Source organism: Amblyomma mixtum, chromosome 2 (assembly GCF_055824585.1).
Source record: "Amblyomma mixtum isolate Tamu chromosome 2, ASM5582458v1, whole genome shotgun sequence".
In the NCBI taxonomy this organism is placed as follows: Eukaryota; Metazoa; Arthropoda; class Arachnida; order Ixodida; family Ixodidae; genus Amblyomma; species Amblyomma mixtum.
In genome coordinates this window covers 227799494-227823016 of record NC_143013.1, presented here as the reverse complement: position 1 = coordinate 227823016, position 23523 = coordinate 227799494, and the positions used below count along the sequence as shown (strand labels likewise).

Below are 23523 nucleotides of genomic sequence, written 5' to 3'. Positions count from 1 at the left end.
GCCGTAACCACTCAGCCACCGCGGCGGGGTGGTAGGGATGAGGGTGCACTCATCCTTAGGCACGTGCATAATTGTAGTTCCCAGGGTTCTGCGCAGATTTCCTTGCGGAACGCGACAAGTTTGTTGTTTTCCCAATTTCCCTGTTTCCGCCGCGGCGGCTCAGTGGTTACGGTGCTCGGCTGCTCTCCCGAAAGACGCAAGGCGGGTTCGATCCCGGCCGCGGTGGTCTAATTTCGATGGAGGCAAAATTCCAGAGGCCCGTGTACTGTGCGATGTCAGTGCACGTTAATGAACCCAGGTGGCCGAAATTTCCGGAGCCCTTCACTACGGCGTCTCTCATAGCCTTAGTACCTTGGGGCGCTAAACCACATATACCACTATTTTCCCCGTTTACTTTCTGCCACTTGGATCTGATCTTCCAGCGAGCAGCCGCAAGTGTCGCCGAAGAGACTGACACGTGGCGGACGTCTCGCACGTGCCTCACCGCACCGGGGCTCACGGGCAACCGGGCTGCTCACGGCGCGCTCCGTGCACTCCGAAAGGCACACAGCTCTGATTGCTTCATCGCCCCCCCCCCCCAATAAAATAAAAAGATTGAAAATGTGGAGTCGCCGGGGTTGTAAACACCGGCCATATCGGTCAGATCACCATCCGGTCGCCAGGGTAGTTCCGGACGCACGCGCGTAAGGAACTTCCTGGCGGTCTGTGCTGCGCGGGCTCCGGAATGGGAGCGGCAGTACAGTAAGGGCCTGTTTTGGTGACAGCGGACGAAGAAGTGCCACCGCTTGCACTTGTCGCTCGAGCGCACTGGGAAAGAAACAACTTTGAGCCTAATATGGTGCAGGCGTGCCGTCGCAGCCAATGGCCGTGAGACGCTCGCCCTTGGAATGTGATAAAGCTGTGCCCCTTTGCCGGAGTCATTGCGCCATCGTTGGCAATAACACTAACTTCCCCGTGGGCATTCACAAAGTTGCTTGCTGTGTCAATCTAAAGAGTAATAAACAGTTTCAATACACCGGCATGCGTTTTTTTTGCTCGGGACTTTTGAAGGGAAACAGAGGATAAATTTAAGTTGGCTTCTACTGATAGAATACCAGCTCCTAATCTGCAAAATGCTACGCTTACTAAAAACAAAGCACTTGGAAGGTAGAAAGGAGCAAGAACAAAAATATAGGTATCAGCACCACACTCTAATCTCGCAAGTATAAGCGTGATGACGGCATAGGGCGAGAGAAACCACGAATCACTCAGGCTGACAAAGGAATGTGGCGTGGTTGAATATTGAAGTAAGTTTTGTTTTGAAATTGACAGTGCACTTTTATCACGCAAGGAGGAGAGACAAAATACAACATGAATGAGGGAAGCAGAGAAAACCGATGCCTGACGGCGCCACAGGCGGCCAGGTGAATTTCGGTTATGTTATGGCGCTTCGCGTCTATGCGCTTCGCGTGCCCGTGTGGCTTCGTTTTTGAAGCGCCTCGATTTACAAGCGCCGAACAGCAGAGGAACTCCTGCCGTTCCAAGTGCAAGTTGACTTTTGAAGGAGTCTGTTAAGGATGGGCAGATGATCGCCACGGTCTATGGAAAACTATGATGGGACGATGGTCGGTGACCGTACAAGGCAGTTAGTACGGTACACAAGAGCACCTTGTGTCTTCGTAAGCTATCCTGGAGAAACGTCCCCGTTTGTGCTGGTAAAGTTCAAAATACTTAACGAAAATAGTTCATTACCGACAGGGGACAAGATACAAGGCACTTCAGAAAACGAGATTGGAAGCTGCCGAGTCCGAGACTCGTCGCGCTTCTGCAACTCGTTTGTTTGTGGCTCCATTCAATAGCTTCGGCAGTTTGGCGGAGCTGTTCTATTTGTGTTCTCGACCATTTTAATCCATTCACAGTACACACCTGACGGTACACGCAAGTAGGCGCCAGGGCCAGGTCCAGTGGACAACGTACCTCCAGGAATGCGCAAGGCGCACGATTTCGTGTACACTGCTTTAATGTTAAACGTGTAACCTGTGGTAGCGTCTTGCATGGGCTTTACTTTCAAGCTGCCAACTTCAATTGCGGGAGCCCTTGAGCACCCATCTGATTTTGTGGCAACAACAATCCGGCCCTTTGCAACCGTGGGAAGCGTCCTCGATACCGCCTGCTGCACCATGCAACGGCGCCGTTCAAGGAATTACAATTCTTTGGCCCCAAAGCCTCGGACAGCCTCCGATGCGCGCGACGCGCGGACCTTGGTGTCGCTCATCGCGACAACCCTCACTAGGGTTACGATATTAAAATTTTCAACGGCGTCTCACAGCAGAAGGAGGATATGACCCGCCGGCGCCTAACGTAACCGCGTACTCCCCGGACAAAGCTGATGCCTCGGCAACAATTTCTTGGCCTGTACCGCAGTTTGCCCTGCGCCCGAACAGTGCGCGCGACTCATTTCCAGCGTACGCGCACTTACTGCGTCGTCGGTCTCTTTTCGATTAACAGTTCAGCGTGGTACTAGCAACGCAGATGGAGGCGGCTGCACAGCAAAAGACTGGGCAGTGCGGCGTGGTAGGTTGTCCTAACAGCCGTGCCGAGTCACAGCAGGGCAGTAGCCATGCCAGACGGGTGGTGTACCATAAAGTGCCAAGAGATGAGCCGCGGCGGACCACTTTGTAGCGTGCTATGCCACTATGAAAGGTGACAGGCAGAGTATCGCTGTATGCGCACGTGTGTTTGCCGCATTTTCGTCCCAAAGACTACATGATGGATCCAACCTTGAGTGTGTCTTTCGGGATTCCATGGAAGCGCCACAAACTATCCCAAGGCGCGATTCCATCGATACTTCCGGCAACAAGTGTACAACAGCTCTCCCTGCTGAGCGACGATTGCAGATCTGTGAGTATTGCACTTCTATGCCCCAGAGTAAAACAACGAGCGCCAAAACACCAGCAACCCGATCCCTTGACTTATTGGCTAGGATTCCTCTAGCTGCTATGTTCAGTCGAGCCCACTTTTAACTGACGGTCACAGGGCTCGCGTTCGTTGTATCTGAAGTTCATATAGTAAAGGGGATTTCCCAATCACAGCGAAAAATGCAAATTCCGGAAAAGGTGTCCTTTACTCCGTGAAAATATTCGTTATGCACATCTGCTTCTATTATGGAAGCGCCTTCCAACCTCTTCAGCGTGACCAAGTGCTGCTCGTTGAAATTATTTCTGCTAACGAGCTCCTCCCGGGACGCCGCCAAATCAAACGCATTCACATATAAATGCAGAGTATTATCCATCATGCCAGAGTAGTGCAGCACATAAAGCAAAAGGGAAAATTTTTTTCAACATGATAATTATGTCTCAAAGTCTCTGGTCGTATTTCTCTACCTTTCTAGCACGCTCCTGGCGGCTTTTCATTTTAATGAGAATGGCGACAAGGACCAGGCAGTAACAAGCGATGGCGCACCCATGTGGCTCGTAAAGACGCAAAAGCCAGGCACGATGCCACAATCGTCACCCCACAGAAGACAGCGCCAACATTCGGCAAATGGCTGTGATTTACATATTGTGTTCCTATGTCGCGAGTCGCTTGAATTTGGATATTATGTTCCTGTGCAGTTCGTGGTTTGTGCAGAAAATTATTGGAAGCAACCATTGCTGCGTCAAAGCCTTTAATAAAACTACCAGCAGTATTCATCTTCTTAAAGCATGCACAATACCACTGTTTTCATCAGAGCAGAGGTGAGCATGTTGTGAAGAGTCCCTTTAATTGACATTAGTTGCAAAGTAAGACATTAGCATTCATGACTCGTTCACAAGTTTCGTTCGGTCCCGCATGGCAGAACTTGTCAGGCTCTAGTTTACGTATACTGTGGAAGAAAAAAGTGTGTAAAATCAATCACTGAGAGACCAATGCCTTTGCCTTTTTCAGGGCATGCAGAGGACCTACAAATGAAGGACATCAAGCTGCTTTTTTGTATTTCAGCTTCAGAGAGGCCATGGAACTCACTGAACTGACAGTTGGACCAGCGTACGCATAAACTGTGCAGTCCAGGCCATCCAAGGCAAACCTGGTGGAAACCCACAAAGCGTGCTTTGAAAAGCCGAGAAAAGGTTGGTGCACCGAAATAGCTGTGGAGAAAAGAATTGGGAAGCCTTCAACTCATGTCCAGTATCTAGTGCAATCAGTGTTCAAAGATATGCCTATTCAAATCATTTGCGTATCTCACTAACATAAATCATTCCTTGAAAAATGAAGCATTTTAAATACCCCTGATTTACCATGTGCATTGGTCGTGATTTTTGCTTTTCTCCTTTATGTTTCTGAATTTTTGTATGCCGTTCTGAGGAAACCTATTGGTTGGTTGGTTGGTAACAACTTTATTCATAGTCCTGCAGAGCTTTCCCCGACGGGGCCTTAGGTCTCCCACGTGGGGACGTCGAGGCGCTGCCTCGCCGTCGCCTCGCGGGCCTGCTGGACGGCCCAGAGTTGGTCCCCGAGGCTGGGGCTGCGCAAGGCAGCGTCCAACCGCGGCGGGAGGGTTCCGGAATTAGCACCGTGAAGGTTTTTGTTGCAGTCCCAGAGCATGTGAGTTAAAGTGGCTACATTGGCGTTGCAGACCTTGCATATATTTGTCGGGTATGTACCGGGGTAAAGCCTGTGGTATAGTTCCGGGTTGGGGTACGTGAGCGTCTGCAGTTGTCTGAGGGTCACCGCGTGCGCCCTGTCCAGCTTGTCGCTGGGCGGAGGGAAGGTTCGGCGGGCCAGGCAGAGGGCCTTGGTAATTTCGTTGTAGCTGATCAAGCAGTCTTTGGTGCTATTCCACGGACGACGGTCGCCGGCGCGGTTCGCGAGCTCGCGCGCCTTGGCGTGTGCCGTCTCGTTGCGGTTGCGATACGTCCTCGATACTTCTCCCATGTGCGCCGGGAACCATTGAATTCTGGTTTGGAATTCTACCTCCTGCTGGACTTGCCGGTTCCTCAGGACTTGGGCCGCTCTCTGTGAGATCCATCCTTTGGCGAAGTTTCTAACCGTCTGACGCGAGTCGCAGAGAACCACGGTGCACGTCGGATCCGTGAGGGCGAGTGCCACCGCCGCTTCCTCCGCCTCTTCTGCGCGTTCGCACGCTACACTTGACGTTATGCGCGTTTTGCCGCACGAATCGACGACCGCAACCGCGAATCGCGAGCGTTCTGCGTATTCCGCGGCGTCAACAAACCTTGTCCCCGTATCGTCTCCATGGCTGTGCAGGAGAGCTCTGGCCCTGGCCACTCTTCTTCCCCGGTTGTGTTCCGGGTGGACGTTTCGTGGAATCGGGTCGACTCTTAGCGTTTGTCTGATCGCGTTTGGAATGGCGACTTTCTGGCCTTGTTGTACGTGGTAACGGATGCCGAGACTTTCCATGATCTGGCGGCCTGCTGTCGTTCCCGTTAATCTTTCCAGTTGTGAAGTGCGCTGCGCCTCGGCGATTTCGCTAAGCGTGTTGTGAAGTCCGAGCTGGAGCAAGCGATGCGTGCTGGTGGACTCGGGTAGACCCAGTGCTATCTTGTACACCCTGCGAATGAGGACATTGATCTTGGCTTCTTCTCCCTTGTACCAGTTGTGGAATGCCGCAACGTACGCAATATGGCTAATGACGAAAGAGTGTATGAGTCGTGTGAGACTCTCCTCCCTCATTCCGTTTCTTCTGCTAGTGATCCTCTTGAGGATTCGCATGGCGTTAGCTGTCTTGTGCTTTAATTTAGTGATCGTTTCGCCGTTGACGCCGTTGGCCTCGATTATCATGCCGAGGACCCTAATTGTGTGTACTATCGGGATGGTTGCTCCGTTTCTCGTACGTAGTCTGATCTCTTCGTACTCGCGCTTTGTCGTTGCCGCATTCCGACCACTCCCGGGTTGTCTGCCCCTCTGCGTGGGGCGGTAGAGTAGGAGTTCTGACTTTTTCGGCGAACATCGTAAACCCGTACCCTCTAGGTATTCCTCTATTGTCTCGATTGCTAGTTGCAGTGCCGTTTCGATGTGACCGTCGCTGCCTTTGTGCACCCAAAGGGTTATATCGTCGGCGTATATTGTGTGCCGGACGTCTTTCAGTTCTTGTAGCTTTTCTGCTAGGCCGATCATGACCAGGTTGAAGAGCGTGGGCGAGATGACGGAGCCCTGCGGGGTGCCGGTGCTCCCCAGCGTTTGCTCTTCTAGCTGGAGGTCCCCTGCCACTAAAACAGCTCGCCTGTCTGTCAAGAAATCTTTAACGTAGTTGTACGTGCGTACACCAAGGTTATGCCGCGATATCTGGTGTAAGATCGCCGAGTGCGCGATTCTATCGAACGCGCTTTCAAGGTCGAGGCCGAGAATTGCTTTGGTGCCTCTCGTCTTGCCATCAAGAACGTGGTGCTTCAGTTGTATCATTGCGTCCTGCGTGGACAATTGTGGGCGAAATCCTATGATGGATGGTGGGTATGCCCCTTTGTGCTCTAAGTGGGCTTGCCAGCGGTTAAGCAATGCGTGTTCCATGGTCTTGCCGACGCAGGACGTCAGCGATATGGGGCGAAGGTTTTCGAGGCTCGGTGCTTTTCCGGGTTTCGGGATTAGTATCATTTTCGCAGTTTTCCATTGTTGCGGGAGGGTGCCGCGCTGCCAGCAGTCATTGATAAATGCCGTTAACTGTTCCACGGATTTGTCGTCAAGATTCTTCAGGGCGCGATTCGACACACCATCAGGGCCTGGCGCCGATCTGCTGTGTAGGTTGTGCAGCGCCGTCCTGATCTCTTCTGCACTAAAGTCCTTATCCAATTCTACATTCGGATCCCCATCATAAGGGCCGTGTTGTGCAGTCGACGTGTGCGGCAAGTACTTGGCTAGTAACTGGTCGGTCACTGCATCTTCACCGTACTTCTCGAGCTCCCTGTGTAATAGACGTGCGAGGCAGTCACTCTGGTGGGATTTGGTGAGGAAACCTATACTTGTTAGTATAATAAATCAATGTGTCTTATTTGGAATTCATATTTTTATTTTCATCCTCTAAGGTTGTCTTGCAATTTTGTGTTTATTATGACATGTAACTCCATTACTCAATGGCCTAGCGGCCTCGTATATTAAATAAATATCAGAACCCACCCTGCATCCTCCTTTTGCTTAGGTAACAAACACCACTCTGATTTTGTCACCAACTACCAGAGTGAGCACCTGGAAGCAACACCAAGTAAGCCAGTCTAGAATTTTCAATGATTTTACCTCGTTAGCGTTCTTCAATGTGCCCATTTTTTATGAATGTTAGCCTCTATCCGTATTCATCTGCTGTCTTGCTTATCCTTTCAAAAGTGAAGTACGAGGCAAATCACCATTTCATACCTTGCCACAATACCGGTAACTTGGCAATGACCTGATGCACAGCAGATAGTTTTGTTGAAAACATATGTTGTGCTTATCAGTGTTACTAGCAGCACATTTTCCAACAATTAAAATTCAAAACTAATCGATTGGCCAACTGGCAAGGTGTTAAATGAAGGCTACACCTCTGTCAGGAAAGGACACATGTAAGAGTGGGCATGCACAGGCCTTCTTGAATGCTGGTTTACTTGACGAGAAGTGCTACGTGAGTGCCTGTATGTTAGCGTTGGGGCGCCCAGGCTTGGAAACCCACCGCTGCCACCAGTTGTCGTGGCGCACAGGCTAACTCGAAACCTGGCTCCGTTTGGTAGCGTGTTGAGTCTTCGGGCTGAGTCTTCGGGCTGAGGAAAGACTGAAGCTTCGTGGATTGGGAAAACGAAAACAAGCGAGTTTAATGGCACTTTACGACACTTCTTTACATACCGAAAAAATAGAGTCAAATTTTAAGAGTTTATAGCATCGAGCGACTGGATGAGCCTTTTCGACAGGGCCCAGAACGTCCTTTCGCACTCAGCACCACCCTTAAATCTCCTAAGGTTCCAACCCTCCATCAGGTGGAGACCAATCCAACACGAGGCACATTTCCCCAGTATTGGCACCAATCAAATTTGCACAGCACTGTAGCACGCGGAAACACTCGTCGCAGAGTCAAACCGAGGGAACGGGAGAGGAGAAATTACAAGTCCTCTGCGAATTCCTGCAGTGCAGCAAAAGGGGTGCAAGCGGCTCCGTGTCGCCGAAAACATATGTGTTCCTTGCGACGCCGCGGGCCTCGAACTGCAGCGAGGCCCATTTCCATTCTGTGTGAATAAACCTTCAGTTGAAAGTGAGGGCTCGGCCTGCCTTCTAGACTGTCGTCCTTGCTGTCTTGCACTACCATGCATATATGTAGACCTGCTTGCGACGAATGTGGCATCAGTCTTCCTTAATGTTATGTGTCCAACAGGTAGAGTTTGTGTCCCTCTGTGTGAAAGCAAACCTACACAACCCTTTAAAATAAGAGTCAGTTCGCGCTCTTTGTGGTGAGTCGTAATTCTCTTTTGCCCGTAAAAAAGTTCAATGCGTTGCTACCGTCAGGAATATAAACTACCTAGGCCGAGATGGCAGATTCAAGTGGGTGGGCCGAAGGCAGAGTTCTGCCCTGATCGATGGTTATCTAACCCGTGGGTAATGTGGGCCAACAGCGGCCATAGTGTTTGCTGACAGCAGCCGGAGGAGCAGCAAAGCTTTCCCCTGAAGCGGGGGGTTGCTGTGGCGTAATAAGTTTTTATAGTGAGTTAACAGACTTATGGAAGACGCTCTGCGAGCTTTACCGACTATCTTTGACTTAGTACAATCTGTCTTATTGATGGTATCTTACCAATCAGCCGTCACAGTTCATCGTAAAACGAGCGAGCCAGGCGAGCTGACTCTTGCGGTGAGTACTTCGGACGCCATTCGAGCGCTTTCCTGGAATCGGTGTCATCGAACACGGCACCACCGTACACGTAGCGGACATCCGACGGTTTCAGTAGCTGGGCTTCTCGGGCGCTGGGGGTAAGAGGAGCGAGTAGCGTTGCGATGCCCCGAGTGCTCACAGCCACCGCCATCATAAGTGCGTAGGGCACAGAAATCGGCAAAATCCGGATCCGATGTCCTTCGATGAGCGGACCGAAGAAAGAGGCAAAGTCCGAGGGAGTGTCGTCGCAGGCTACTAGGCAGCGGCCGGATAGTGTCGCGTCCTCTGAAAGTGCGTCCAGGGCGCGAACCTGAACGGCGGCGGCGTTTCCGGCGTAGATGCACTGCGCAGATGTCCGATGAAGAAAAAAAAAAGAAAACATCTCGTGAATACATCGTAATGTTGAGCGCAAGGATGTGTGTACAGCTTTTAAGAGGGAGATGAACTCTAATAGTCCCATGTGTGACGTGCTGTGGTGTACAAACTCCTTCCAAGCTGATTTTGACGTGACAGCTGACCAAGACCGGTCAGGTGAGTTTTTTACGGCTAGGTTTAGAGCCACACGTTTCTCACGCCGCTGCAGTTATGAACATTCGGTTTCGTGGTACGCAGTGCGTTTACGTTACGTTAGATTACCACATCAACACATTCAGTCTTCAAAGTCTCCACAGCATCTGATTATTTCTGATCCTTGATATGATTAGCGGTTGCAGTAAACTAGGCGCAAAAACAAATTTTTGTGAATTCTGTTACCTCGCAGATCTCAAAGAGAATTTTGTTTGCCTGACTGCCCTTGATAGGATATGCAGTTAAGATACTGTCGAGTTTTAATGATTGATGCTTTTGAATTCTGAGAAATGGCAACTGTGTGCCCAGAGAGAAAATTTTTTGCATGAAGTTAGCCTATGAGATCCGGCATTATGCAGAAACGAAGTACGGCACAACCTACCTGAAAGCCAGGTCCCATTCTGAACAAAATGTTGCACATCCTTTTCGACCACCTTATGAGCCCCGACACGAATAGGCGATCCAACTCTCCGTAGATGGGTGGCAGCCGAACAACAATAGTTCTCAGACCGTGCAGCCCTGCAGGAACGAATGTCTGGCCTAGAGCATCCAAATCATCATACGGCGATTTTCTCAAATAAGCCTCACCTTAACAGAACCATTTCTAGTTCCTGACGCTAAACAGCAAGTTTTATCTAGCTAAACAGCAAGATACCAATACGGATCTCTAGATGGCCAGCTCTCCGACTATCACAGGCGTTTTCTTGCATTCATAAAGTACAGTTATGGCTCCAATGCTCTTTTTACTTTTCATTAATGATTTCGCACATAATGCCTACGCTTCTTCGTATACTTGCATATGACTGCATCATTAATAAAGCTTTAAACGGTCCCAAGAATTGACAGGTTCTGAACAATGTACTTACATTTCTACAACAGTTCTACGACAATCTACTCAAAATTGACAACAACATCTATCTGTCTCTGTCAGGAACAAGAGCTACCTGGCTCAATTACAAGAAACACCTAGAGGAATATAGGTTCCACATGGGCAGGTTTAGTTATTATTTTTTTCCCATATCCAATTCGGGAATGCAACTCTTTGCCCCAAGTACTTGTGTATTCCCCATCTATCACTGTATTCTTCAGCAAACTTTCTATGCTTGCATTTCAAGGAGACCCTGAGCCTCCCAGGCAGTGCTTTTATGTAGTACATGCACACAGCTCAACCCATCTTTTTTTGGTTGTGTCAAAGTGCAGCAGTGTTCTTTAATATATGTATACAAGTATTCCTCCAGCGCAAGTATTTATGCATCCCGTTTATGTCTCCTCTGTCTCAGAGCGCACTGCTGTTTCCTGATTCCTCTGAAAATGCATTTTTATTGGCAGCTATGATCCCCGAACCTGCCACAGCCCCCTCAACTGGGCTTGCAATATCTGGATATCAATAAATAAAGTTTCGACCTCTCAATTTTCTATGCGAGTCGGTTCAAGTGGAAACGGATGTTGCAAGCAGTCTTCAATGGCAAGATGCACGGCCCGATACATATCACTCTGCCGAAGGGATTGCCCATCAAAGATTCTTAAGTTTTGTGTGATTTTATAAACCCTACCACAATGGACTTCCGATGCACTGAAAAACTTACCATTCCTGAAGGAGCGTTTACGGGCTTCGTCGATGATCTTCTCAGCTCGTGCCTTTGTTTCGGAATATGGGCTGTCATAAGCCCATTTACCCTCCGAAGACTGCTTGTTCCTAATTACGACCACACTTCCAGTCTGAACAAGGTACGCCACGTTCTCTTCCAGACAAGCGTCAGCTACATTCTGAGTACCTGTGGGAGAAGTCACAAATGAGAATTCAGGCTAGCCCACAGGGGTGCCGATACAAAGGTTAGCCAAGCCTGCCAGGTCACATTCGTATTTGGCCTAGTAATTTTTTGTTAATTACTCGAGTCTTCTTGCAAAAACAGTGGTCCAGAAGAGCGCCCCATGATGGCAGGAAACCAGAGAAAGTTCTTTTTTGGATGGAACTTCTGCCTTCCGTGTGCACAAAAATGCTTCAGAAATCCAGTCTAACCTCCTTGCATCTGAGAGAGATGACCAGGAAACAGCGTTAAGCCACGCGACTACTTCCACTTTCAGTGATATCTCGCGTTTTTTTTATACTCTCAGCCATGCATATGTCCTTCATGGTGTTCACGATACCCTATTAGGAGGGTACTAGTGGTAGTCTATTTCATGCATTATTTAAGGTCGATATTTATTATCACGCACTTTTGACTTGAGAAAGACGGATGACTGAGACCCATCGGCTCCAACATAAATTCGCGCCATTTCCCGCCTTTTATTTTTATGCAGCCCCTTATTTAATCCAGTGGTTCTTCCTCGTTCATTAGTACGTTTATTAATTCATTTTTACGAGTGCTTCTGTATTGCATCCTGAAGTCAAAAATGCGCCACCCGCTCTTGCACGAAGTTCTCTTGCGTATCTTGTCATTGTGCCGAGCGAGAGCGCTCATCAGTGTCTGGCTTGTCAGTTGATATTTCCAATACCTCTCTGTACACCTGTGGCTTTAATCGCGGAGAGGCATAAAACAGTAACAAAATTACAGCTTCCAAATCTCTTTTGTAGTTCTTCGCAAAATATATTAGACAGCTCGCATCCCTAGGCCACAAAAATGTGTCTTTTGGCAGGAAGCCACCGTCATCTATAGATATGAGCCTACCCGCCCGGCTTTCATCTGCGTTGAAAATCGTCTCTCGAGCAGCAGTGATAATCGTAGCTTGAACGTTCTGCGCCTCATTTCATAAATGGGCCCTCAACTACTCGTAAACTGTAACTAAAGTAATTTGTATTGCATTTTACTTGCAAAAGTCGTGTTGTGTTGCAAACAGCCAAGTTCATAATAGCCGCACTTCTGAAAAGGAAAGAAATTAATATTTAAATACCTTTCGCTGGCGGCAGTGAAGTGTTTATTTCTCCTATGGACCGACTACATGCCCAAAAGCTAAAAAGAAACTGCGCTGCAAAGGTAAGTCCCTTCTGTGCTCGATGATTTTTCCAGCTTAGGTTCACAATTTTCCTCCAAAGTTGCGGCCAAACAGATGCAGTTACAAAGAAAAATCATGCTTACAGAATACCACCGATTGGAAAAGAACCTGTTTTTCTCCTATATTTCTAATTCGGGAGATAGTTCATGCAGTTAGCAGATGCGCATGCACATTCGGAGCTGTTTGTTGAACTTGCGCGGGTTAAGACTTCGCGTCTCGGACAGCACATACCCTGCACGTTGACCCTCTCGAGCGCCGCTTCGTCCTCGATGACAGCAGCGGGCAATACCGCCGCGCAGTGGATCACAGCATCGGCGCCTCGTACGGCCTCCCGCACGGCTTGAACATCACATACGCTGCCCAAAATCTGCCTGGTCCTCTTGCACATTGGGTGCCCTGAGCATTGGAGTACGCATGTACGGGCATGAGGCAATTTCAGATGCCATGAGCCATGCACACAAGTGGGAATACGAAATAACGCTGAAGCACCTTTACATTAAATGTAAGTGATCTACAGCTATACACTGAACAGTGCTTCGCGTCGCTCGCATGAAACTGGTCCCCATTAGTATCGTCATTATCAGCCAGGATAAGCTCAATCCAAGGGAATATACTTTCTAGCGAACCCCCAATAAGCCTTATGCAGCTCCAGCAGCGCCGGCCCTTACTACGCAGCTTTCCTGTCACATCTTCAAACCGTACTGGCCTTCGCCAACGGCTACGTTTTCATCCTTTTGAGACCCTCTCTATTTCTGAAAGGGACTGCAATTTATTTACATTCTAAATTAATCACCATCATCAGCCTGACTACGCCCACTGCAGGACAAAAGGCCTCTCCCATGTCTCTCCAATTAACCCTGTCCTTTGCCAGCTGCGGCCACCGTATCCCCACAAACCACAAACTTCTTAATCTCATCCGCCCACCTAACTTTCTGGCGCCCCCTCCAGCGCTTGCCTTCTCTTGGAATCCACTCAGTTACCCTTAAGGACCAGCAATTGTCATGTCTTCCATGCCCTGTCCAAGCCCAATTCTTCCCCTTGATTTCGATTAGCATGTCATTAATCCGCGTTTATTCTCTCACCCGATTGGCCCTCTTGCGGTCTCTTAACGTTACACTTATTTTTCTTTCCATAGCTCTCTCTCCGTTGTCAACTTGAGTTGAACCCTCTTTGTTAGCCTCCACGTTTCTGCCTCGTAGGTGAGTACCGGTAAGATACAGCTGTTGTATACATTTCTCTTGAGAGATATTCGTGAATTTCCAAACATGATCTGAGAGAGCCTGCCATATGCGCTCCACCCCATTCTATTCTTCTAGTTATTTCCCTCTGATGATCCGGATCAGCGGTCACTGCCTGCCCTAAGGAGGCGTATTCCCCTATAACTTCAAGCACCTAGCTATCAATTGTGAACTGCCATTCCCCTGCGAGACTGTTAAACATTACTTTCGTTTTCTGCTTGTTAATTTTAAGACCAACCGTTCTGCTCTGCCTGTCTAACTCACCCATCATGCATTGCCGCTCATCTCTTGAGTGACTTAGCAAGGCAACTTCATCAGTGAATCGCAAATTACATGCCCCGCCAAAGTTGATTTGCTCTTCTCTACCGCTGTAAGATGCCACTGTCTCGAAGGCATATTTTTCAATTCGCCCAACTAGTTTCTGTATTGTAGCACTCACATAGGGTAGTGGCTAAGTTCTACGCTTGATTGGCAAAGCCTGGGGCGAGTGTGTGCTGTCGCCTCTGGTCAACTGGATTCAGCCGCATTTTCGGCATGGTGCTTGTATTTTCTTGGAAATCGGATTTTTTATATGCAGTGGATAATTGAGGCCACACAGGGATTGGAACCGCGGTCCCCTTGCATGAGAGACGGATCCTGTACCTCTACAATAAGGGAGTATTTACCCGCTTTTATTGCTTCTCTCAGAAAAGGTAAAACAACATAAAAATAAGAGGGAGGGTGCCCGGACCAGCAACGCTTTGCCAGGCTTAACGCCAATTCAAGATAAATGATAAAGAAGTAAATGATCCAACGAAAAACACAACAACTTAGAGAGCAAATTACCCACTGGAGTAATTACCCACTGTCGTCCACCCAAGTGCAGCCGTACGGCTGCAAAGGAAAGCGTTACAGCTTACACAAAAACTTTGTAGTTAAAGCGAAATTCGCCCTGGTCCGGGGTTTGAACCATGGACCACCGTCTAACCGGGGCACCGGGGAAGTCGCTCTATCAACTGAGCTTACCGGCCGGAACAGCTAGCATTAGGGGGGGGGGGGGGGGGGGAAATTAATCAAGAACTTGAAGTGGGAACCGTGTTGCTCCAGTGTTTAGGGGAAACCTACAAGGCCCACTTCGAGTTCGCTTGCGCTCTACTATATGCTAGTTGTCCCGGTCAGTTCAGTTGGTAGAGAGACTGCCCCCGTGAAGCGGTGGTCCCGGGTTCGATCCCTAGAGCAGGACGAATTCTTTAAGTACGAAGCATCTTGGAAGCTGTATAGATTCCCTCGGTAGCCATGTGGCCGCGCTTGGGTAAATATAAATGAGTAATCACTCCATTATTACAAATCTACTCCACCTTGGGGGTTTTCCCTAAACATTGCACCAATGTTGTACCTCTACGCCATTGTTGCCATCGCTCCAAGACAATCAGGCAGTGGGGGACTATGGAACAGGTTCTAAGAACACCGAAAGGGTGTTATTAGTATAGTTGTCCGAACGAAATAATTTACGGAGCATGCATACCTTCCTCCCCAAAAGGGAAAACAAATACTGCACTTGCAAGAGCCTGAATTAGGACATCAATATTGAAAGAGACTTCATATTATTCAAGCATCCTGTCATTATGCCGGACATAGAAGTGCTTCGCAAGGTGACATGCATTGACTCTAGGAATGTGATGTCTTTAATTAACCCAGATTTCAAGACGAAACGAGGAATATATAAAGAAGGCGCACATTAACGAATGAGTGGTAAGAGGGAAAATAGAGAAGTCAGGACCTTCCCGCATAACCGATATTCCTCTTAAAGCGAGATAAAGGCCTTAGTTTTCAAGCGATGAATGATGATCTAAAAAATTTCATAACTATGTGCGCAGTAGATGTAGGGCCCGTAGACAGGATACCGCTCAGCTCCCTCAGAAGAGACAAGGCATGATTAGAAACCCAATGAATGAGTTCCTCTGAGCACGCTCACAGTAATGAGCTAGCAGAGTCGTGAAAGATAATAAAGTAAGCGACAAAAAGAAGCGCAATATGAAAATAATCGAGCATCATTTATAGAACTTAAGTAGCACAAAAGCGGCCCAGAGGAATGGAAACATAGAAGGAAAACAGATGTACTAGGTGGGAACGTCATTGCCGTTGTGGATAAGATAGTTAAAACACCCGCAGAATTGTACATAGATCTGTACAGTAGCCAGGTAATCAGGACGGCAATACGGAGATAATGGTGTCAAGGAATCGGACATCCCGCTAGTAATGAAAGAGGAAGTAAAGAAAGCCTTAAAAACAACGCAAATGCAGGAGGAAAGCGGCTGACGGGGATCAAGTAACGGCAGATTTGTTGAAGGACGTTGGCTATCTACTTCGGAAGCTTGCACCCTGTAATACATTGCTTCATGACCTCGAGCCTACCAGAATCTCGGAAGAACGCAAACATCATCTTAATTCATAGGAAAGAGGACGTGAAGAACTTGAAAAACAACAAATTTATCAGCACACTGTCAGGTACCTACGATATATTTACAAATGTGATCTATAATAGAATAAGAGCAATCTTAGACTTCAGCCAGCCAAATGACCAGACTGACTTCTGTAAATACTACTGTTCAGCGGACCGCATTCAAGCGTGCCTTCAAGCAAGCCTTCAAGCACGCAGTTCTTCCGTTTGAAACCAGGTGACGCCACAGGCGCACTCGTAACGCTCGACTTCGTAATGGGCTTCGCAAGTCGCACACGTATACGCGGCGACGCAGCAGTGGTGATACAGCGGGTGAATGCCGAATATATGCTTTATAAGCAGTTGCAGAAAGGCAGACGAAATACATATTGTCTTGTGGATTGCAATAATTGCGACAGAGACTGAAAGATGTTCATGAAATCGTTTACGAGCTTCAGAACCCCTAACTGGCCATGGACTGCCCCAGTTCACGCCTGTTCGCCATTCACCCTTTTCCCAACGGGCAAACGCAACAAACTCGTTCGCCAGGGCCAGATAACCAATCTAGAAAGAAAGGTTTTGTCTAATGAAGCTTGTGAATACAAAATCCGCCACATAACCGCATGAACAAGCTGTTTCTCCGCCGAGACCATGACGGCGTCCTTTCCGTTGCTTTCAGTTGCGTCTGCATGCGCAGCGAGACCACATTGCTGACAAGTTAAGGTATGGGGCGATTACACTCGGGGACAGCTTTCTGTGGCTATGCCCTCGTGAGCGCGTGATAAGCGCGCGCTTATGAAAGCCTTGCGCCTCGCCCTCGTAGCTTCCACTGCATAGCCACAGACAGCTGCCCCCGTGTGTAGTAACACAACCATCGAAGGCCAAATAAGGAATGCAAAAAAAGGACAACTTACGCTCCTGCATACCGTTTCGATTAGGCAATGTACAGCCATTCGAGCGGACGACGCTCGCTGACTGTCCGTGTACAACATATGCCGTCGTAGTTCTACTGTTGAACTTCGCTCCGAGGCGCGCGGTTTTCGCTTACCATATTCGAAACGAAGCATCTGTATAACGGCTCCCGTGCTGGCTGCCTGTTCCTTTCTCGCAGTCCTTGCCAGACGGTCACTGAAAGTCACCTCACATTAGAGCGCTTACAGTGAAGCCGATTACTTACCACGAAAAAAAAAAAACAATTACACCTCGAGCAGTTTCACGTGCGCACAGAAACTGTGGAGCATGCCACAAATTTAAGCGTGAGCCTGATAGAATCGTGAACCTAGAGCAGCATAAGCGCGTTGCCATGCGCGCGTTATCGTATTTGCATGGGAAATCCTTCGAAATGACTGCACGCGAGATAGTGAAGGGTGCTTGGTGCATCGTGTCACTGCCATGGTAGTTAACATTTGCGTACTTATTTAATTTTTTGCCTTTCTATATTTAATAAAACATTGCAAAAATGTTAGTTTTTCGAAACACCGCTGGTAAGAGATAACGCCCGCTCAAAACGGGCTGTAAACAAAAGCCCGCGCTCTGGATTTGGACAACTTATAACAAGATCTCCATGCAAGTACCCAATCTGACAGCGACCTGCGATGCCGCAGGAGCATTAAATTTGGTAGTTTTAAACAGTAAGAATAAAAAGACCAAAGACAAGTATTAATGCGAACTATTCGTTGGGTCGATGAGGCGGAGAGCTTAGTGGACTTTTCCGATGTCAAGCGCGGTAAAGTTTTTAAGTCTCAAGTGATTAATTTCGGGCTTTCACAGGTCTTTTGAGGCTTTGGCCAAAGCCTAGTGCCGTGCTCCACTTTTTCACAGCCGTATCAGCCCAAACGCTTGCTGCCGAAACAGAACCAGTAGACTAGCATCTGGGTGCAGCAACACAGGGTGCAGAATTGACACGCTTGAAGGCGTTTTAAAATACTTGGATGTATTCACATAACAGGATTAGAGGTCTCATGACCATTTTTTTTTTGTTTTCAATGAAGTTATTACATGTGTTGGGCATATGAGTCGACACAAGGGAATAGTATTTAGTTAACAAGAAACGCTGTAGTTTCAAAAAAAAAAAAAATTTGCATATGACAGGAGGTGAAAAGCGTCCCTTTTGCGATTTCGCAAAATCGCTAATTTGAATCCCCGCAGAAAGAAAAAAAAAGTTCGTGGAACCTGTTTATTTTTAAAATAATTCTATGAAAACTTATCTGTTGGAAACGATGTAGAAATATTTTTTTACTGCAATAACTTCGCAAAAAAAGCCGCGACAATTGTTGAAAAAGTAAGGCATTCCACTAAGGGCAGTGTTTAGTGCGATAATGGGGCACGAACGAGTAAAAACCTTACGTTCAAATTTTTTTAATATGTTTCTAACTTTTTCTAAATACATGTTTTTAAAATCAGGTAAAATTTTAAAAATTCCAAAAAAGGCGAACTTTGACGAAGGTTTGAAAAGTATCTTCTCCGATTTTCCTTCAAATTTCCATGAGGAACCATCGGTATTTTACTTACTAACTTACTTACAAGCAAAACACGATTCCAGTTAATTTTATGACATTTTACATTGTTCTAACTAAAACGCGACCACATGCGCTTAGGTCGAATTTCAATTCATGACAGCCGGTCTTTTTAACAGAAAATATCAAGTAATTATAGTTGAACGAAACATGCTGTGCCTATATAATGCGAAAAATTTTTCTTCCTCAGTAATTGCCAAGTACTAATGGTCTCTCAGCGAAATTTGAAAGGAAAACAGATAATTTATTTTTTTGAAATCCCCGTCAATTAAATTTCGCTTTTTTTCGATTTTTTGAATTCTAGATGACTCTAACGCCTAACTAAAAATAATCAGCTCCTTCTAGAAGTAAACATTTTTCCGTCTGTAGTAAAAAGGAGAAAATATTACTGGGAAAAATTTCAACTCAGGTACTTGCTCCTTCTTAGCCCATTATTGTCCTAAAAACAGCCCTTATTGGAATGGCGTACTTTTTCACAAATGTTTTGCGATTTTTTTTCCTGCAAAATAGTAGGAGATAAAATATTTTTTCATTGTTGGCAATAGAAACGTCTGCATGCATTTATGCATTTACTGTAAAAATGATCACATTCCACAAATTTCATTTTGGTTTCCGCGGGGATCCAAACTAGAGAGTTCGCGATATTGCAAAAGCGACGTTTTCCAACTCGTGCGATATATCAATTTTTTTCAAAAAGCGCATCGTTTATTGCAATACTAAGTACCATACCCTTGTGCCGACACATTTTTCCGTCACATATAAACGTTTCACTGAATATAAAAAATGGCCATAGGACTTCGATTGTCGTTCATTTCTGAACATCCCCATATGTAGAAGCTAAAGAGCCGCCACATTTTTCCATGAGGAAAGTCATAAATTAACAGTCAGGAAGGGTGTGCGGCAGGCTGGCACAGTAGTATTCACCGCCTGTCTGAAAGAGGTATACAGAGAACTAAGTTGCAAGAGTTGGGAGTAAACGTTTATGGAGAACACCGTAGTAGTCTCCAGTTCGCTGATGACATCCCCTAGTTGAACAACTCAGGGAACGACTTGCAAAGAATGATCGATAGCCTAGAAGGGCAGAGAATAACGGTGACTATAGAAATGAAGATGAAGAAATGTGAAGTAATCTCCAATAGTTTTTGGGAGGGTACAACAGTTCCCGATAGGAAAAGAAGCATTGGAAGTAGTAAGGGTAAGGGTAGTGACCGCATACCCGGACCACGAGAGTGAAATAACTAGAATAACAAGACTAAGGTGGAGCGCATTTGGCGGGCACTCTCAGACTGTGAATGGCAGTTTACCAATAAACCTCAGGAGAAAAGTATACAACTGCTGTATCTTGCCGGTAGTCACCTATGGGGTATACGAACGTGGCGGCTGAAGAAAGCCTTGAAGTTAAGCTAATGGAAGCAAAGCGAGCTATGGAATTAAAGGAATATGGTAGATGTAACGTTAATCGACAGGAAGAGAGCAGAACTGGTCAAGAAACAAGCACGGCTCCATAACGTCCTAGATGAAATTAAAAAGAAGGAGTGGGCATGGGCAGGGAATGCAATGCGAAGGCAAGATAATCGATGGTCGTTAAGGGCAACTGAGTGGATTCCAAGAGGAGAAAAGCGTAAGGGTGCGGCAGAAAACCAGGCGGGCAGATAAGATAGTAACATTGTCGGTATAAAGTAGCCTCGGGTGCAGATGACAAGGTTTATTGAGAGATATAGGAGAGGGCTTTGCCCTGCAGTCGGCGTTGTTCGGCTGATAGTGGTGATGTAGAGGCCTATATCTTCAACAACGTAGAAGAAAATGTCCTTCACCACTACACGCGGAAGGTGTCTCGAGCCCCCATGAGACCGCTGCAGTGCATGGCTTTGTGTAGTGGGTCGGGAACCTCTTCACCTCTGAACGTCACTCGATTTCAATAGCGATCTGAGGCTTCTGTGTCGAGTTCATAAGGTACGCACTTGATATCTTGATGTTCTAAACTACTGCAGCAGCCCGCAAGCAATAGCAGCACGTAAACAAAAGAGCTGCATACCGCCTCGCAGGACCCGTTACACTGCAAAAGAATACTAGAAGTCATTTTGCGGGAGCTTTCATGGCGCAAGCCTTTCGGCGCCAAGCGCAGTTTGTTTTCACACAGTGAGAATGTGTAGATGCCTTTCCCCGTAATAGGCTCAACACCTTTAGCAGAACACATGGGAAGTATGTTTTCTGTCTTCTACATGCGTTCCCAACAACAACTAGCTGTAAAGTTTTAAAGTTTTCATAATAACGACTCCTGTACCATATGATGCAAGGCCGCTTCGCGACGCATTGCTTAGTTAAGCTGAGCAACCGCAGAAATGTCTGGTAAACAAATATAAAAAGTATATAAATAAAATATATACCTAAAAAGTATATATCTTATTATGTCCGTTGTGCTGCCCTCCTCCGAGCGCGTGGCGAATGCTGAAAACAAATTTTTTGCAACACTCGATGCCATGCAGGTGGCATACGAGGAACCTCACTCGGCTACCGCCCTTGCCGTTCTGTCATGTTCTTCTTGCCACCCGGTATACAACAGGCCGCTCTAAGGTGGGGAAGTGCTGGTGAGCACCCGTACGCTGCGAAACAAAGAAAAATATCCATCTGTGCTTTCCTTGGTTTCAGCGACTATTGGTTACTTTTTTATGCATATGCCAAGAAGCCCGTTCTTTCCCTACTCTCACCTGATTAAAGTGGTTGGAAATGGGACATTTCGTGGGACCGACATTGGTGATGTGAGCGGGGGAGCGCTTCTTAAACTAGAAGCTGCGATGGACGTGTTTTGTGTGTGGGAGTTGAGTCAGTCGGCGAACAGCGCTGCAAGTTATTTACCCAGTGTGTTCTCGAACGGCCTGACGTCGAAGAGGCGCACTTCTTCCACGCTCGGGTGGTCCTGCAGTTCTCGCACCACGTGGTGGCCCACCATACCACTCGACCCGGTCACTACGACGATCTTGACGGGTCGGTGGGAATTGTCGACGCTGCGTGGAGAGATTTAGTACTCCAGCTATTTGAGCCTGAGATTTCTCCCAGCTCAATTTGCTGGCTAACAGCGGCGAAATAGGGTTAAAATGTTTATCGGAAACCTACTCTCACGTTTCCTTTGAATCACACGCGAATTCTTAGAGGGGAGAGGGAACCATGCTTCGGTGCTGTCATCACAACGACAGATGTGCAAGCGGCACAAATAGTCGGACTCTGATTGGCCGAGATTTCTGTCCGAACTCGCATCATAATACGCTGCACCAAGCCGCGACGAAGTGGCACCATGTAAATCCGCCTAGCGAATTCACTTTTCTGGTATCATAGATGTTAAGGTGAATTTATTAATATATTTGATACAGTTATCGCTGATCAGCGAAAGAGTGGACATGATGTTGGAGCAAAATAGTTGGAACTGTTTGCATACAAACTAGAACAAGAACACTGGAACCCCTCAGAATTTCACCGTACGAAAAGAACTTTGAGTAATAGCAAAGAACAAGAAGGAACGCTCATCTTCCACGAGTAGAAATTATGAAATACCATTCCAATAATAATAAAAACGAAATAATACACTAGGCACCAGGAGAAGCAATTAACGGATTTATGGTCATATCCTAAAATTCATGTTAAATTTTAAAAGTGCAGTAATATTCCAGGACCACGACCCCATTAAAAACAAATCTTGTTAAACTAATTTTGTGTGGTAGTAATGAACGAATATTTTCGTGGGCGCTTGGATAACAGAGTTTGTGGTTTGGTTTGGTTTGGTTTATGGGGTTTAACGTCCCAAAGCGACTAAGGCTATGAGAGACGCCGTAGTCAAGGGCTTCGGAAATTTTCGACCACCTGTGAATCTTTAACGCGCACTGACATCGTACAGTACACGGGCCTCTAGAATTTTGCCTCTATCGAAATTCGTTCTCAGTGACCGGGATCGAACCTGCGTTTTTCGGGTCAGCTGCCGAGCGCCACAACCACTTATAGACCACGGCTGCAAGAGAACACAAAATTTGACACTAATTGCTCTCGTTTGAACGCCTTCATGAGGCAAACACCCGCATGACGCGAACTCCATGACGCATCTTCTGAGTCGTTATGAGCACCAAGAAAAGGAGGCGATAACGGAGTTCTTGGGCTCCGGAAAGAATAAGCGTATTTGGCGACTTGAGACCGTTCGTCGTTACAAACTATACGTGCGATCTGTTAAATGCAACTCGAGCCACTGCAATAATTGATCACTTCCTAGAACACACTTAAGCTTGTATACCAAGTTCGAATGCGACACCTGATAGCCGGATACTTGAAAGAATAAAATCGGTTTTCCCACATTCGTCGGTTATATTAGCAAGCATGTGAACCGTTTACAAGAGCAGAGTGGTGGTGTCAAAGCGTCCCGAAAACTATGCCATTCGTGGCGAAATAATTATTATCCAGGAAGACCCATAAGTGATCGATGAAGTACTTAGTAGAAATGCTTGCATTATGAAGCGTTTTGAATAACCAACTTTCGGTTTAAAAAATTGATATTTGTGGTTCGCTCAATTCTAAGTCTTCTTTCAGCAACAGGTGGGAATTGCAGAGGGGCATTATTTGGGGTAAAATAACGTTAGTTCCTTACCCGTCGCCGTCTTGAAGAGCCGATGATGTCGTTTTGTTTTTGTAGCTACTCGTGTCCATCTCTTTGCCTTGAGGTCAATTCTTTCGAGACACCAGCTTCAACGGTACCGTATTTAGAGCTGACAGAGTTGCACTGGCAGGCAGCACGAAAGATATGGTAGCGACCACGTAATCTGGAAGGCCGCCGGGCCGCATGGGACATCGGCATTGAGAGATACAGATGTGTATTCTGTGGCAGTCGGTGTGATACAATGAGAGTCGAGTGTTTAGCGTTGAGATTAACCGCAGGTGCGTCCTTTTTCCAAGTATACTTAGATATTTTCGTGGAGAGGGAAGGACGTTGAACGGAGAAACATCACCCAG

The 23523-nt window shown here is 47.0% G+C and overlaps 1 protein-coding gene across 1 annotated transcript; it reads right to left on the bottom strand.

Moving 5' to 3' along the window:
- Window positions 1–8039: 8039 nt before the first annotated feature.
- On the bottom strand, window positions 8040–23220 carry LOC149362824 (3 beta-hydroxysteroid dehydrogenase type 7-like). The gene is made up of 6 exons (XM_089568386.1): window positions 23162–23220; window positions 21391–21539; window positions 12593–12757; window positions 10954–11142; window positions 9750–9886; window positions 8040–9143 (listed from the first exon to the last, which is right to left on the bottom strand). The coding sequence occupies exons 1-6, from the start codon at window positions 23218–23220 to the stop codon at window positions 8733–8735; spliced, it is 1110 nt and encodes a 369-aa protein (XP_089424512.1). The 3' UTR covers window positions 8040–8732.
- Window positions 23221–23523: the final 303 nt, after the last annotated feature.